Genomic DNA, 13,897 nt, shown 5'->3' on the forward strand with positions numbered 1-13,897 from the left:
AGCCCTGTGAGCATCTCCCACCCCACAAACGGGCACCTGGCTCAGCCCCAGCCCTGTGAGCATCTCCCACCCCACAAACGGGCACCCGGCTCAGCCCCAGCCCTTGAGCATCTCCCACCCCACAACCGGGCACCCGGCTCAGCCCCAGCCCTGTGAGCATCTCCCACCCCACAAACGGGCACCCAGCTCAGCCCCAGCCCTTGAGCATCTCCCACCCCACAACCGGGCACCCGGCTCAGCCCCAGCCCTGTGAGCATCTCCCACCCCACAAACGGGCACCTGGCTCAGCCCCAGCCCTTGAGCATCTCCCACCCCACAAACGGGCACCTGGCTCAGCCCCAGCCCTGTGAGCATCTCCCACCCCACAAACGGGCACCCGGCTCAGCCCCAGCCCTTGAGCATCTCCCACCCCACAACCGGGCACCCGGCTCAGCCCCAGCCCTGTGAGCATCTCCCACCCCACAAACGGGCACCCAGCTCAGCCCCAGCCCTTGAGCATCTCCCACCCCACAACCGGGCACCCGGCTCAGCCCCAGCCCTTGAGCATCTCCCACCCCACAACCGGGCACCCGGCTCAGCCCCAGCCCTGTGAGCATCTCCCACCCCACAAACGGGCACCCAGCTCAGCCCCAGCCCTTGAGCATCTCCCACCCCACAACCGGGCACCCAGCTCAGCCCCAGCCCTGTGAGCATCTCCCACCCCACAAACGGGCACCCGGCTCAGCCCCAGCCCTGTGAGCATCTCCCACCCCACAAACGGGCATCCGGCTCAGCCCCAGCCCTGTGAGCATCTCCCACCCCACAAACGGGCATCCGGCTCAGCCCCAGCCCTGTGAGCATCTCCCACCCCACAAACGGGCACCCGGCTCAGCCCCAGCCCTGTGAGCATCTCCCACCCCACAAACGGGCACCCGGCTCAGCCCCAGCCCTGTGAGCATCTCCCACCCCACAAACGGGCACCCAGCTCAGCCCCAGCCCTTGAGCATCTCCCACCCCACAAACGGGCACCCAGCTCAGCCCCAGCCCTTGAGCATCTCGCACCCCACAACCGGGCACCCGGCTCAGCCCCAGCCCTTGAGCATCTCCCACCCCACAAACGGGCACCCGGCTCAGCCCCAGCCCTGTGAGCATCTCCCACCCCACAAACTGGCACCCGGCTCAGCCCCAGCCCTTGAGCATCTCCCACCCCACAAACGGGCACCCGGCTCAGCCCCAGCCCTGTGAGCATCTCCCACCCCACAAACGGGCACCCGGCTCAGCCCCAGCCCTGTGAGCATCTCCCACCCCACAAACGGGCACCCGGCTCAGCCCCAACACCAACAGCATTTCCCACCCCCTGAACTGAGCTGGGCTGAAGCTGCTGCAGGTGCTTGAGAGGCTCAGGGTGCTCAGGAGGCTGCTCATGGCTGTTCCCAGCAGTATTGGGCAGATGTCAGAGCCCTCCTGGTCCCCCCCGGCCAGCCCTGTGCCCCCTGGGCTGAGAGTCCCCTGCCCACAGCTCTGGAGGGGATGGATTTTGCAGGGGGGAGCTCGCTGCACCCCATGTCCTTCCACAGCCCTAAGGCTCGTGCCCTTCCCTCTGCAGAGGGTGCAGAGCCACAGAAGGCTGAGGCTCCTCAAGGCTTGTGCCCCCTTGGCTGGCCCGGGGGGGGGCAGAGGGGTGCCAGCCCTCCCTGGCTCCCGCTGGTGTGCCCTGGCAGCCGGCACAGAGCAGCCTCACACCGACCTACAGCAAACAGGAGACACTTTTATTGTGTTACAAAAGTAAAAGGCATAAATAGAAGGTGAGTGCTGCGGGGCTGGGGCTGGGGCTGTCCCGCAGCCCCTCCCCTAAACCTAGAACCACGCTGGGATGAAACAGGAATGGGGGGAGGTGGCGGTTTGCAAAGGTAAACTCTGACCATGTGCTGGCTGGAGAGTCCTCCTGCCCCCAGCCACGCTGCAGAGGGGCTCGTGGGGCCGTGGGGCCGCTGGCTTGCCTGTAAAAACTCGTTTCAGAAGCCGCAGGAACAGCAGCTGCCCCCTTGCAGAGCCCGCACGGGGTGAGGCTGCTGGGGACCCGGAGCCACCTTATTGCACTCACTTATGGCTTGGAGCTCTGCACCCCTGGGGCTCCTGGCAGGGGTGGGAAAAGCTTTTCCTGGTGCACAGCCCCTCCTCGTGCAGAGGGAGGGAGGGAGGGAGGGGGCACAGGCAGCCCCGGCCAGCCGAGGCACTCGCGGTGCTCATGGCTGTGGGCTCCGGCGCTGCCCGCGGCGTCTCGGCTCCCCACGGGGCTCTGCTGAGGGCTGTGGGCTGCCAGGACACTGCAGCAACACACACACAGGGACAGGAGAGAGGAGGAAAACAGAGTGTTAGTGCCAGAAACCCAGGAGTGAGGAGCAGAGCCCAGGCTCAGGGGCAGAGAGGGGAGGCAGGGCTGTGTCAGAGGAGGAATCTGGTGTTAGAGAGGAAAACAGGCTGAGGGGGAGGGATGGAGCACCTGAAGCACAGAGTCAGGGCTGGCATTGGAAACACAATGGCAGGGCTTGGGAGGGACCTTTAGAGATCATTCAGTCCAACCCCCTGCCAAAGGTCACACAGGAACGTGTCCAGGTGGGGTTGAAGCCCTCCAAGAAGGAGCCTCCACACGCTCCCTGGGCAGCCTGGGCCAGGGCTCCCTCCCCTCAGCACTCAAACAGCTTCTCCTTATGTCTCAGTGGAACTGTTTGTGTTCCAGCTTCATCCCATCACCCTTTGTCCTGTCACTGGATACCACAGAGACCCGTTTGGGCTCCTGCTCCTCTGTTCAGGCCCCAGTTGGCTCCAAATCCTCAACCAGGGGTTTCCTCCACACCCAGCAGGGCAGCTCCACTGGGCACAGCCCACAGTGTGTCAGTCCCAGGCTCCAGGAGCCCTCAGCCCCACACAGAGCAGCTCCAGCCCCAGCCCCAAACAGGGGAACCATCCCCTTGTCTGGCTGAGGCTGTGGGTGACCCCTCTGTCCCCCATCCCAGCCCGGGCTCAGCCCAGGGGCACACGATGGCTCTGGGTCTGGCAGCAATGGCACATGGGGGGTGAGAAGGGTGGCTGAGGGGAGAAGAAAGCAGCTCCTTACCAGGTAACCCTCAGAAAGCAGAGCTAAGGTCCAGGGATGGGGCCCATCCCGTCAGGCTGTGCAGGAGATGGCAAAGTCCTGGCAGGCATCCTCCTGCGGGAGACACCAGCGGTTACACCTCACACCCTGGGGCCGAGGCACAGGGGCCACAGTCCCACCCTGGGCCCAGCCAGGAGGGTGTGGAAAGGGTGAGGGAGGTGATGGGTTGTGCAGTGATGTGAGACTGGAGACAGGGGAGGGAAATGCAGCAAGAGCCCTGGCAGCCAGCCCCCTGCCCTGAGCCGGCTGCAGGGAATGAAACAGCACCCAGGCACTTCACTCTTCAAAAATAGAACTTTATTATGTCGAGTAACAAAGGAAACCGGTTTAAATAAAAACAGGAAGGAGTTTGGCCCCTGATTTGCCCCCTCCCCAGCCCCTCAAAGGCAGGGCCGGCGGGGAAGGGCCGGGGGTCCCTCCGGACGCTGCATCCCCGGCTGCGGAGCGGGGACCGAGGGCCACCTGCTGGGACCCGGCAGAAGTTCAGCTGCCTCCGTGCCCTCCCCGAGCTCCCTGAGCAGCCAGGCAGCGGGGATGCACCTCAGCCTGGCCCCTGGGGCTGCCTCTGCCCGAGGCTGGGACGTGTCAGACCCATGGCAACCCAACCGAGGCCCCTTGGCAACAAAGGCTGCGGGGCTGGTGCCACCCTGCACTGACCAGGGAACCTCCTACATAGAGCAAAATACCTACAAGTTGTGCAAAAAGATCCAGCAGCTTGTAAGAACACAATTCAAGTATTGCTGAGGGGGTGTGGGGCTCCTCTCTGCACAGGGATAGTGCTCAGGGTGGTTCTGGGTGCTGGGGACAGACCCCCACTGCGTGCCCACGAGGGGTTATCGGGGCCCTGGCCCCTCTCTGCTTCCTCAGCCAGATGAGCCCAGGGAGGCTGCAGCCCCCAGGAACTCACACACCTCTCTGTTGCCTTTTGGTCTCCCACAGCAGGGCATAACCCAGCTTTCCTGGCCCACTCAGGCTCCCAAATCTGGCATCTCTGGAGAAGAGCCACAGGATGCTGCATGTTCCTCCTTCCCTGGCAGAGGGAGGATCATCCCAACTCCTGGCTGCAAGGCTTTGTCTTACTGTCAGGGCCAAAACACAGAGGGTTCCTCAAGCAACCCCACAGTGACCAGCCAGAAACAGGATCAACTTCTACATCTGCTGGGAGCCAGAATCCTTGCAGCTGAACAGCCCCAAAGCTGAACAGCCCCAAAATACCAAGGCACAGCAGCTGCTGGGCAGCAGAAACTGCTCTGGCAGCACTTGAGGTGAGAAGGTGGCTGTCAAGAGACAGATGCTCCCTGTCCTGCTCCTCCCCACATCAGCACAGGGCAAGGCTGCTCGTGGAGCTCAGGAGAACCCCCCCAGAGCTCTTTGCTCCCCTTGTGCAGCAGGGAGACCCTGCTTCCTGCACCAGCCTGAGGGTCTTGCATGCTGTTGGGCTCTGCCAGTCCAAAGCCCAGACAGGTCACATCACAGTGAAACAAATCAACAACCAATAAATAAATTACATAGAGATATAAAACCAAAGGCAACGGCGGCTCAGCGAGTCTTTGGGAGCTCTGCAGCACAGGGCTGGCCTGCCCCAGGCCCAGGGATGGCAGGAGGGGAGGTGCTGGCTGGAGGAGGAGCAGGTACAGCAGGCCCTGGGCTGCTCAGAGCACTGCTAGGGAATGCCTCCTACCATGCTGGTGTCAGCCTTGGCTCCAAAGGAGGGGATTTCACTCTTGGGACTGGATGGGGTCCCGACATCTGGCTGGATGAATCCTCTCCTGTCTATCAAACTGGAAAAGAGAAAGGGAAGGGGAGTTGGGGAAATGAAGAGTTGAACTCTCCAGGCTCAAGCACAGGAGAAGTGACAGTTCCATTGGAACATAAGGAGAAGCTGTTTGAGTGCTGAGGTGAGGGAGCCCTGGCCCAGGCTGCCCAGGGAGGGTGTGGAGGCTCCTTCTGTGGAGGACTTCAAAACCTCCCTGGACACGTTCCTGTGTGACCTGATCTAGGTGGGAGCTGCTTTGGCAGGGGGTTGGGCTGGATCAGCTCTGAAGGTCCCTTCCAACCCCCACCATTCTGTGACTCTGTGATCTCCTGTCTTTCTCTGCAGGGACTGGGAATTGGTTCCTCCTCATCACAGAAGCAGATGTGTTTGTGCTGACACAACCTCCCCTGAGCTGGGCTGAATCTGTCCCTTCCAAGGCTCCTCTCACCCAGCCAGATGTGATTCCCAGCTGAGGCTCTTACCTGGGATGGAATGGTCCACACAGCACAGCACAGCAGTTTGTGAGGATGCTTTTATGGCTGTAAGGATTGGCAAACTCTGAGCCCCTCTTATTTGACCAGGACCCTTTGATCTGAAAGGAAAAGGACACGAGAAGATTAAAACAGGAAGGATGTGACAACAGATGGTTACACTGTCATGGCCTGGGTTTGGATCCTTGCTCAAGAGGTGGAAAGTTTTGCTGCAGTGTCCTCCCTCTCCTTGCTCTAATGAGAGCAGTTGCAGAAGGGCAGCCAGAGATGGCACCACACTGCCAAGGCTGAGCCTGGCAGCTAGAGAGCTCCTGAGCTGAGCCCTCCCCATGCTGCACAGCAGCTTGTCAGCATCACCCCCTTCAGCATCAGCCTCTTCCTCCTCCTCCTCCCCAAGGCTGACAGCTCATCAGAGCAGGGCTCTGGCTCACAGTCCCTCCTGGGCTCCTCAGGCCCTACACAGAGCAAGGGGATTCCCAGGGAGGAAACAATCTCACCCTCCCCACCCCGAGCAGCTGCCGCTGGGACTCTGATACCGAAACCCCGGCTGCATGGAGCGTGGGCAGGTGGGAGTGGGCAGATGCTATCCCTGGCCTCAAGCCCCTGGCTGCAGCCAACCATTTACCATGACATTTCCTCCTTTTGTTCTGACTTCCTCTCCCCAGTTGCAGCACGAGGCTGCCAACGTGGGCAATGCAGCCAGAGAGGCAAAGAGCCACCTGCTTCAGAGCCGTGTGTCCCAGCACCAGCGTGACCCCCAGCAGCTTCACCCACCCCCTGCAGAGCTGCCAAGGCCTCTGAACCTCACAGAGGGTGGAGAGGAAAGGGGAGGGGAAATGTAAAGGGATGCAAACATGCTTCATGTAGTGCTGGGAGCTTCCAGCAAGGATTACAGGTACTTCTGGCCAGGAGAGTGAATTTTGATTCCAAGGATCAGACAGATCCTGCTCTTCCATACAACCTGCCTGGCTCAGGTGCTCAGCTGGCCCCCAGGCTCTGCACCCACCCCAGCCTGGGAGGGAAATCTCATCACATGTCTGTACATTTGCCTATTAGACACGAGGAACTGACAGAGGGACTTGCCCAAGGTGTCACAGGGAGCCTGTGACTGTGTGGGATGCTGGGTTGAGAACACCCATGTCCCAGGTGAACACCCAAACCCATCTCTGGGGCCACCCTGCCTGCTTTCATCTCAGAACTCCTCACTTTAAACAAGGCCACAGAAAGACTGGAATAAAAACACTCATGGCTGTTGTAACCACACTCATGGCTGTTATAACCACACTCATGGCTGTTGTAACGTGGCTGTGTCAGGCTGGGGGGGTGTCACAGGGTCCCCCTGCCTCAGCCACTGGCCAGAACGCCCCAGGCACAGACAGCACCAACACACTGCTGCCAGGCAGGAGCTAAGGAGTCCCCCAAAACCTTCCCTCCCCCCCAAAACCTCCCCTCTGCTCAGGCCCCATGCAAGGCCAGGCATCCTGTACTCACATCTTCGTTGGTCGTCAGGTTGGAGGCGACTAAGTAAGTGTGAAAACCTGAGAGGCCTAAAATAGACCAGACTGAGAAAAAACAAATCACCAGCTCCAGCACAGTGAAACAAAAGTCAAGGAAGGCTCAAGAGAACAAAATCATCCTGCAAGGAGAGGCAGAGGGTTGTTTAGGGAGGTGCATGGTGCAACCACACACACTGGGGTCACGAAAACCTCCCTGCCAGCTTCCCTGTGCCATTGTGCAGGCATCCACCAAGGCCTCCTCCTCCAGCCTCAGCCTCACCACTCAACTTCTTTGTCATCCACTCTTAGGAACTAAAGGTCTTCCCAGATTTGCTGAAGTTATCAGTCTACAGATGAAGAGATGCCCACCTGCCCTAACCTGGGTGTTAAGGGACTAAATGAGGTTGGGGGGAGTACCCCAGGGTGACCTTACAAAGAGCCCATTGCACCTCTCTGTTAGTCAGTGCTGCTGCCCCAGCACTCCACAGCCTGAGCAGCTGCTGGCAAGAGAAGGATATCTTGCAGGTGTTGTCTTCAGAGTGATGAGGAATCCATCTCTCTGAGAGCCTGCAAAGCAAAACAAGACAAAGAAAGACATTTCACCAGGCAGCTTTGCATCTCCAGCCAAAGCATTGCTCCTGAGCACACAGCCACCCCCTGCCAGCCAGATGGATCTGCCTGAGAAACACCTGCAGTTGCAACTGCAGAAATGCCAGAGAGCAGACACAGCTCCAGGAGATTTGGGGCTGACAAGGCAAGTCACCTTCCAACCCCAGCCTAAGGGCAGATGCACCCACCAGCTCGCTAGCTCTGGAGGGGATAACCCAGCCTCCAGGTCTCTCTGCAGCCAGGTGCAGGGTCTGTGCTTCCCACAGTCTGAGACCCCCCTTTATTCAGGCCACCTCAAGTGAGGAAGCTGGTGAAACCCCCCCTGCCCAGGCTCTGCCAGGAGCAGTGACCCCTGGCCACTCTGGACTTACGCAGGGTGAGGTGTGTGACGACACAAGCGAAGATGAAGGCTGTGAGGAAGGACAGGGAGAGGATGAAGGCGTAGAAGTAGCGGTAGTTGCGCTTGCCCACGCAGTTGCCCACCCAGGGGCAGTGGTGATCAAACCTCTCTGAAACAAAAGCACACAGTGAGGACTCCTCACAGCCTCCAACAGAGAGAGTTCTGCTGAGCCCCTGAAAACCAGGGGCTGTGAATCGAGCTTCCACACGTGGCCCTGAGAGCAGAACCCCCTCCACAGCACATGCTGGTTACAAGGCTCACCAGAGCACTGACACCTGCACACAGGCCCTTTTATTTCATCATCAAAGGCCACCCCATCCCTTTCCTCAACTCCTTTACAACTACAAGCCTTGTGACTGGGAATAGCCACTACTCAAATTGAAAGAGGCGAGGGAAAGTGCAGCAGCGTTTCCAGTCCCGAGTAGCACAGGGAGTGTGTGCCCACAGCTTCCCCAGCAGCCTCAGCCGCCTCTTCGGGGCACAAAACAACTTTCAAAGCTATGAAGATCTGCCTCAAAACCCACAGAAACTGCCTGGGAAGCCAGGGTCCAGGTGCAGGGTGTCTGGAAACACTCCTCCAGACAAGGGCTGCGTTTCAGACCAACGGGACTGCAGCTCTGGAGGTGACACTGGCTGTGGGATTCACTGCAGGCGCCTGCCCACTGCCCCTCACAGCTCCTCCTCAAACACTTTGCAGCCCACAGAGGAGTCCCAGCCACCCCCAAACTCCTAACACTTGGAAACTCCCAAACTTTCCTCCATCAGAGCCTTGGGGTTCTGTGACTGCTGATGGGTTGGCCGCTCGCTCAGCATAAAGCACAGCGGCCACATGCACACCACGCACCACCCAGAGGAGCTGCACAAGGAGTGAACTGTCAGGGCACAGCCCTAAAGCACACAGCACCCTGCTGCTGGTTCAGGTTGCTCCAGTGCAGTCAGGTTGTGCTGGGAACCTCCCCCTGCAGCTGCCCCACGCCCACGTGGAGCCACCAGAGGCTTTTCTTCAGCTCTTTGTTTATTGCTTTCTACCCCACACCACTCTCTGAGGGCACAGGGAAAGGACAAGAAGAGCTCAACCAGCATCTATGGTGGTGGCTCTGCCAGTCTGGTGACAGCAAAGGGTCAAACCCTGTGTTTGCTGGAGGCCCCAGCTGCATTTCCCAGCACCATCCTCCCAGCGCCAGGGAAAGCAGAGACGCGGAGTCTCGGATGTGCTGTCACTCTGAGCCACTGCACTGCTGTGGCTTTCCCTTGAAACAGAAAGAAACCTCACTCAGTACCTTTATCACCCTTTAGAAGAAGCAAAGGCAGCACAGCACAGCCCCTGTGTCCCAGGCAGCCCCCGGACTCACCGACGCAGTTGTCGCAGACGCTGCAGTGGGACGTGCGCGGCGGCCGGAACATTTTGCAGGTGTAACAGTACTTGAGCTTCACCACGTACTGGTTGATGACAACCTCCATGGTACGGGCTGGAGGGCGGTAGCTGGAGGTGCCCATGCTGTCTGCAGGGACAAGGGAGGGACAGTCACACTGCTGCAAGGGAAATCCAGGCTCCCCCCCAGCACCCCAAGCTGCCTCCTGGCAGGGGAAAGGATTGGCACGTGCTCTCCTGGCTTTAAGCAAGAGGCAGCTCAGCCTGCAGGATCTGCTGGAGCCAGGAACTCCACTCAGCTCCTCATTTATGTCCTTTGTCTGTCTGATGGCAGCACTGCTGGGATGCCAAGAGGAAGCAAGATCTGCCCAGTGCTTTGAGAACTCAAAGCAGTTTATAAACAATGAGCACTAAAGCAGCAGCACCAATAATAGCAGCTCACCTCTGCCTGTGCAGGGACCCAGCACAGGGAGGCAACAGCATCTGTCCATGCACCTGCAGCTCCTCCTGTGCCACAAGCACCAAGGTCATGGCAATGGGGGTGCTCTCAGCAGCAGCCCCTTCCCCACACAACAAAGTGACCTGGGGCTGGAGGCAGCAGCACTGCCAGGCTCCAGAGGCTCCTTCCATCGTGGTGGGGGAAGACAGTGAAGGGGTCTCAAGTGCCCCAGGCAGATCTCATTGCCACCTGACATGGGGATGTTATCAGCACAAGAGGATTCCTCCTCCTCCTCCCCATCCCACTGAGGATTTTTAGGGGCAGCACAAGTCACACCTGTGTGTGTTGTTCGTGGGGGGCTGGCAGCTGGAGGCTGCTTCTCTGCTCAGCAAAAGCATGAGCTGGAAACACTCCATCTCCTTTGGAATTTTGCAGGTTAAAGTCTTTTAAGTCACTCTTGAAAAAACCTCTTTCCAGCTCTGAGGAAGCCTCTGAAAACAGAGCTGGAACAGTGAGCATGTGAAGAGGATAATAAGTGGATTATACTAACAGTGACAGCTGGCACATCAGGCAGCATCTGCAGCCAGATTACTGCACCAGGGACTTAGGAACACAGAGACCCACGCTGAGGAGATTTAGAAGCTGCTTTTTTTAGGCAGATGGAGAATTATTGCCTTGCAGCTGACTTCAAGGGGATCAGACTGGAGTTGTCTCACAGCAGCTTTGCTCCAGCCTTTGTTACTGTGGGTCACATCCCCCAGGTGGGCAGACCCTTGGCTGCACACCCCTGCTGGGCTGCCACCAAAGCAGCCCATGGCACTTCTGAGATGGGGGCAAACATCAGCACACTGTTAGAAACTGTTGTAATAAAGAAAACCCAGAGGCACAGCAGCTTGATGGCTTAAAAAGGCAGACATTCATGCCTAAATGAATTACTCTGCATCCTCAGCACCCCTCGTTGGCAGAAGGCACAGGGTGAGGCTCCTCCAGGTCTGGGGAATGTTTGGAGTAACCAAGGCACTGCCCCACAGCAGCATGGGCACCCTCAGCCAGAAATCACGAGCTTGGCAGCACAATTCTGAAGGGAGACTGTCCCTGAGGGTGTTGGTGTTTAGAACACAGATGCCACAAGCTCTCCTTCCCCTGAGCTCAGCTCAGGGCTGCTGCTCAGGAACAGGAAGAGCCCAGCCCCACAGCACAGGGCTCTGCCAGGAAAGCAACAGCCCTGAAATGGAACCCACTGCTGCTTCTCTGCAGATCCTCTCTCTGAAGCCTGCTCTGCTGGAAGAGCTCACCACACCTCTCACAGACAGGTAAGACACCTTCAAGCCTCACAATCTGACATTCTGCCACTTCTTCCCAGGGACAAGGTGAGGAGTCAAGACTGGAAGGAGACTCTGCACACACAGGCATGGGCTGGGCCCCACGCAGGAGGGGAGCAGAAGCCTCACCAATCCGCTTCTCCAGGTCTGCAGCCTCGCTTGGGGTGGCTCTGGGCAGGATACCAGGGTCTCTGAAGCTTGTCTGGAGCAGGCAGCTGATGACAAAGAAGAAGAGGATGGCTGCAATGATGGGGATGGCCAGGGTCAGGTGGCTGGCAAGGAAGGGGCAGCTGTTGAAAGAAAAACAGAAGTGTTGCTGTCAGCCATTGCTACAGAACTGGCCATCAGCTGTGACACATCACAGGGCAGTGGGCTGAAGTGCTGCTGCTCTGCAGAGATCTCTGCAACAGCCCAGACAACACTGGAGTGGCACTGGGAGGATGAGGGCTTGCTTTGCCACAAAGACAGCAGCACAAGCCCCTGCAAACAGCCTCTTTGCCCTTCTGAAGCCTCAGAATCGTGTCTCAAAACCTCACCAGCTGCCTCAAAGCCAGGTCACCTTCCACAGTGGCAACATCAGGAACACCCTGAGCAAAGCAAAGATCAACACCAGGGCCAACAACACGTGAAGCTGAGAGGGAACTGGCTTTGATTCAATGCAGCTTTGCTGCCTCTGGCTGCCTCGTGTGCCCTTCATGCCGTGCCAGATGTTTGGCTGGGGACACCTTCCAGCACTGACACTGCTGTCACAAGCCACCAGGCACCTCAGCAGGCAATGCCCACTCCTGCACTCTCTGTGCTGTGACCTGGGGCTGGTTTTCCACAGCCAGGGCCTGGGGACTGCACTCTGCACTGGGGCAGCTCCCTCAGCCTCAGCCCAGCAGGCAGAGGGCCGAGGGGCACAGCTCTGCAGCTCCTGAGCCCCCTCCCACCCCTGGCTCTGTGGGGGCATTTGCTATCCTGAGCAGTGCTGAGCACCCAGAGCAGGGTGCAGGCTGGAGAGCTGCTTCAGTCCCATGTCTGTGGGCAGTGCTCTGGGAGGCAGTTGGAGGGGATTAAGCAGCTTTTATTTCAACTCCCAAGCTCAGTGGTCCAGAACAAAGCAGCCACCAAGCAACAAAACCCCTTCAGAGCGAGACCAAGGCTGCTGAGCCCCTCAGTCATCTCCCTGGCAGAGGGAAGGAACAGTCTCTAAACTGAGAGATGTGAGCTTTGTTGCCACCTCTTTCCAGAGGAATCTCTGGACCCCACTTTCCCCAGTCAGGCAACAAGAAATCACCTAAACCCCACCAACTGCCCACCCAGGCAGGATGTATCTGCTGTGTATCCAGCAAACCATAACCCATGCAAGTGCTAAAATAACGACTGGGAAAGCCCCAGGGCACCTTCAACTGAGAAAGAGTGACAAGGCAAGAAGGGAGGGGAGAGCAGATGTGCTCTGCTGAGCCCTGTACAAAGCAGTTACTGTGCTAGTGCTGCCTGTGAGCTGCAGCCACGGCACAGAAAGCTGCCACAGATCACATTGAGGAAGGAGTTTTCGTGCTGGGATGCTGTTACTGCCTCCCACAGCTGTCTGTCTCTTTCAGCTCATCAGAACCTCTAATCCCATCAAATACCTTCATGTCCCCACTGGCAGGCTTGGGCAGCTTTACTCAGACTCACAGAGATACCACTGTGATCCCAAAGCAGCCACAGCCCCCCCCAGCTTCGCACAGCACAGGGAAAACAAGCTCCCTTCCCTCCCTGAGACACAAACACGGAGGCAGGGCAGCAGAAGCCTGTGTCAAGAACCAGTGGTGCTCCTTGCCCAGCTCCTGTGGGCAGTGCAGGATGGAGCAGGGTGCTCCTGGCTCTCCCCTCCCTTGGGGCACAGGAGCCAAAAGCAAAGGGGACTGAGAGGATGCAGCTCCCTCTTCCCCAGACACTGCTGCACCACAGGGACAGAGCTCCAGGGGAGTCCTCCGAGGTGAGACCTCAAAGGGTTTCATTTCTCAAGTGCCTTTAATAGAAACACTGTTCCTGCTGCACCTATGGACAAAGCCCACCAGACCTGGGGGCTTCTTGGCTGCAATTTGGGACCAGTTCTCTCCTCTGCAGCAGCAGGGAGGATTTGGGGGGGGTACACAGAGACCGGGGGAGCACCCTGGAAGGATGTTAAACCCTTTCCCAGGGCCACACGGAGCAAACAAGCTCCAGAGCTGCCTCTGCCCCCACATGGAGGCAAAGGGGAGGCAGGGGCCGGGGGCACTGGGGAGCAGGGACGGGCACCGGGGTGCCCTCGCACCTGGAGGCTGGGCCGCCTGCCAACCCCCGCAAGGAACGGGCTTAAGAGAGGGGACAGAGAGCGCAGTGGGGAAGGGTCCGAGGGCCAGACCCCGCGGGAAGGGGCCCGATCCCGGGGGGGGGTCACAGCGGGACGGGGACGGCCGGAGCCCCGCCCGCGCTCGCTCGCTCACTCACTCGAAGGCGAAGAACAGGCCGCTGGTGCTGAGGATGAGGCCGAGGGTGAGCGCGAAGACGCCGCTGTGCCGCGCCAGCATCAGCCGCCCGCCGCAGTAGAAGCGGTTGCGGCCCGGGAACACTTCCCACTTCCGCCGGGGACGACGGGCCGGGCCGCCGGATCTCTCCGAACCTCCGGGAGCCGGAGGAGGCGAAACGAGCGCAGCCGGAGCCGCTGCCCCGGGCGGGATCTGCCGGTACTCGCAGTCCTTCATGGCCCCGCCGGCCCGGCCCGGCCCCGCCGCTCGCCCGGGGACGCGTCCGCCCGCCCCGCTGCGCCCCCTGCCGGCCGCGCCGGGCCCCGCCCCGCCCAAACCACGCCCCATTGGCCAGCGACCCGCCCAGGCCACGCCCCCGACACGCAACGGCCCAATCAG

At 59.4% G+C, this 13,897-nt stretch overlaps 1 protein-coding gene across 3 annotated transcripts; it reads right to left on the minus strand.

Moving 5' to 3' along the window:
* Nucleotides 1–1,742: 1,742 nt before the first annotated feature.
* On the minus strand, nt 1,743–13,789 carry ZDHHC18 (zinc finger DHHC-type palmitoyltransferase 18). Of its 3 annotated transcripts, XM_062014639.1 has the most exons (11): nt 13,482–13,789; nt 11,151–11,311; nt 9,241–9,390; nt 7,860–7,997; nt 7,398–7,446; nt 6,875–6,977; nt 5,375–5,484; nt 4,818–4,917; nt 3,098–3,190; nt 2,084–2,306; nt 1,743–1,979 (listed from the first exon to the last, which is right to left on the minus strand). In XM_062014639.1, the coding sequence occupies exons 1-9, from the start codon at nt 13,733–13,735 to the stop codon at nt 3,149–3,151; spliced, it is 1,107 nt and encodes a 368-aa protein (XP_061870623.1). In that variant the 5' UTR covers nt 13,736–13,789; the 3' UTR covers nt 1,743–1,979; nt 2,084–2,306; nt 3,098–3,148. The 3 variants fall into 3 exon arrangements, with proteins under 3 accessions (XP_061870623.1, XP_061870622.1, XP_061870624.1); XM_062014638.1 differs by having other exon boundaries at nt 1,743–2,306; XM_062014640.1 differs by lacking the exons at nt 1,743–1,979; nt 2,084–2,306; nt 3,098–3,190 and having other exon boundaries at nt 3,417–4,917.
* Nucleotides 13,790–13,897: the final 108 nt, after the last annotated feature.

This window comes from Colius striatus, chromosome 24 (assembly GCF_028858725.1).
Source record: "Colius striatus isolate bColStr4 chromosome 24, bColStr4.1.hap1, whole genome shotgun sequence".
Taxonomy (NCBI): domain Eukaryota; kingdom Metazoa; phylum Chordata; class Aves; order Coliiformes; family Coliidae; genus Colius; species Colius striatus.

What these genes read in the sequence shown, in the direction of transcription:
- ZDHHC18 (XM_062014639.1), bottom strand. Translation starts at nt 13,735, where the DNA reads ATGAAGGACTGCGAGTACCGGCAGATCCCGCCCGGGGCAGCGGCTCCG. An exon ending in CGTCTGCGACAACTGCGTCG is followed by an intron (nt 7,998 to 9,240) that starts GTGAGTCCGGGG and finishes CTTTTGTTTCAG; the next exon opens with AGAGGTTTGATCACCACTGC. An exon ending in CTGAAGACAACACCTGCAAG is followed by an intron (nt 6,978 to 7,397) that starts ATATCCTTCTCT and finishes CTTTTGTTTCAC; the next exon opens with TGTGCTGGAGCTGGTGATTT.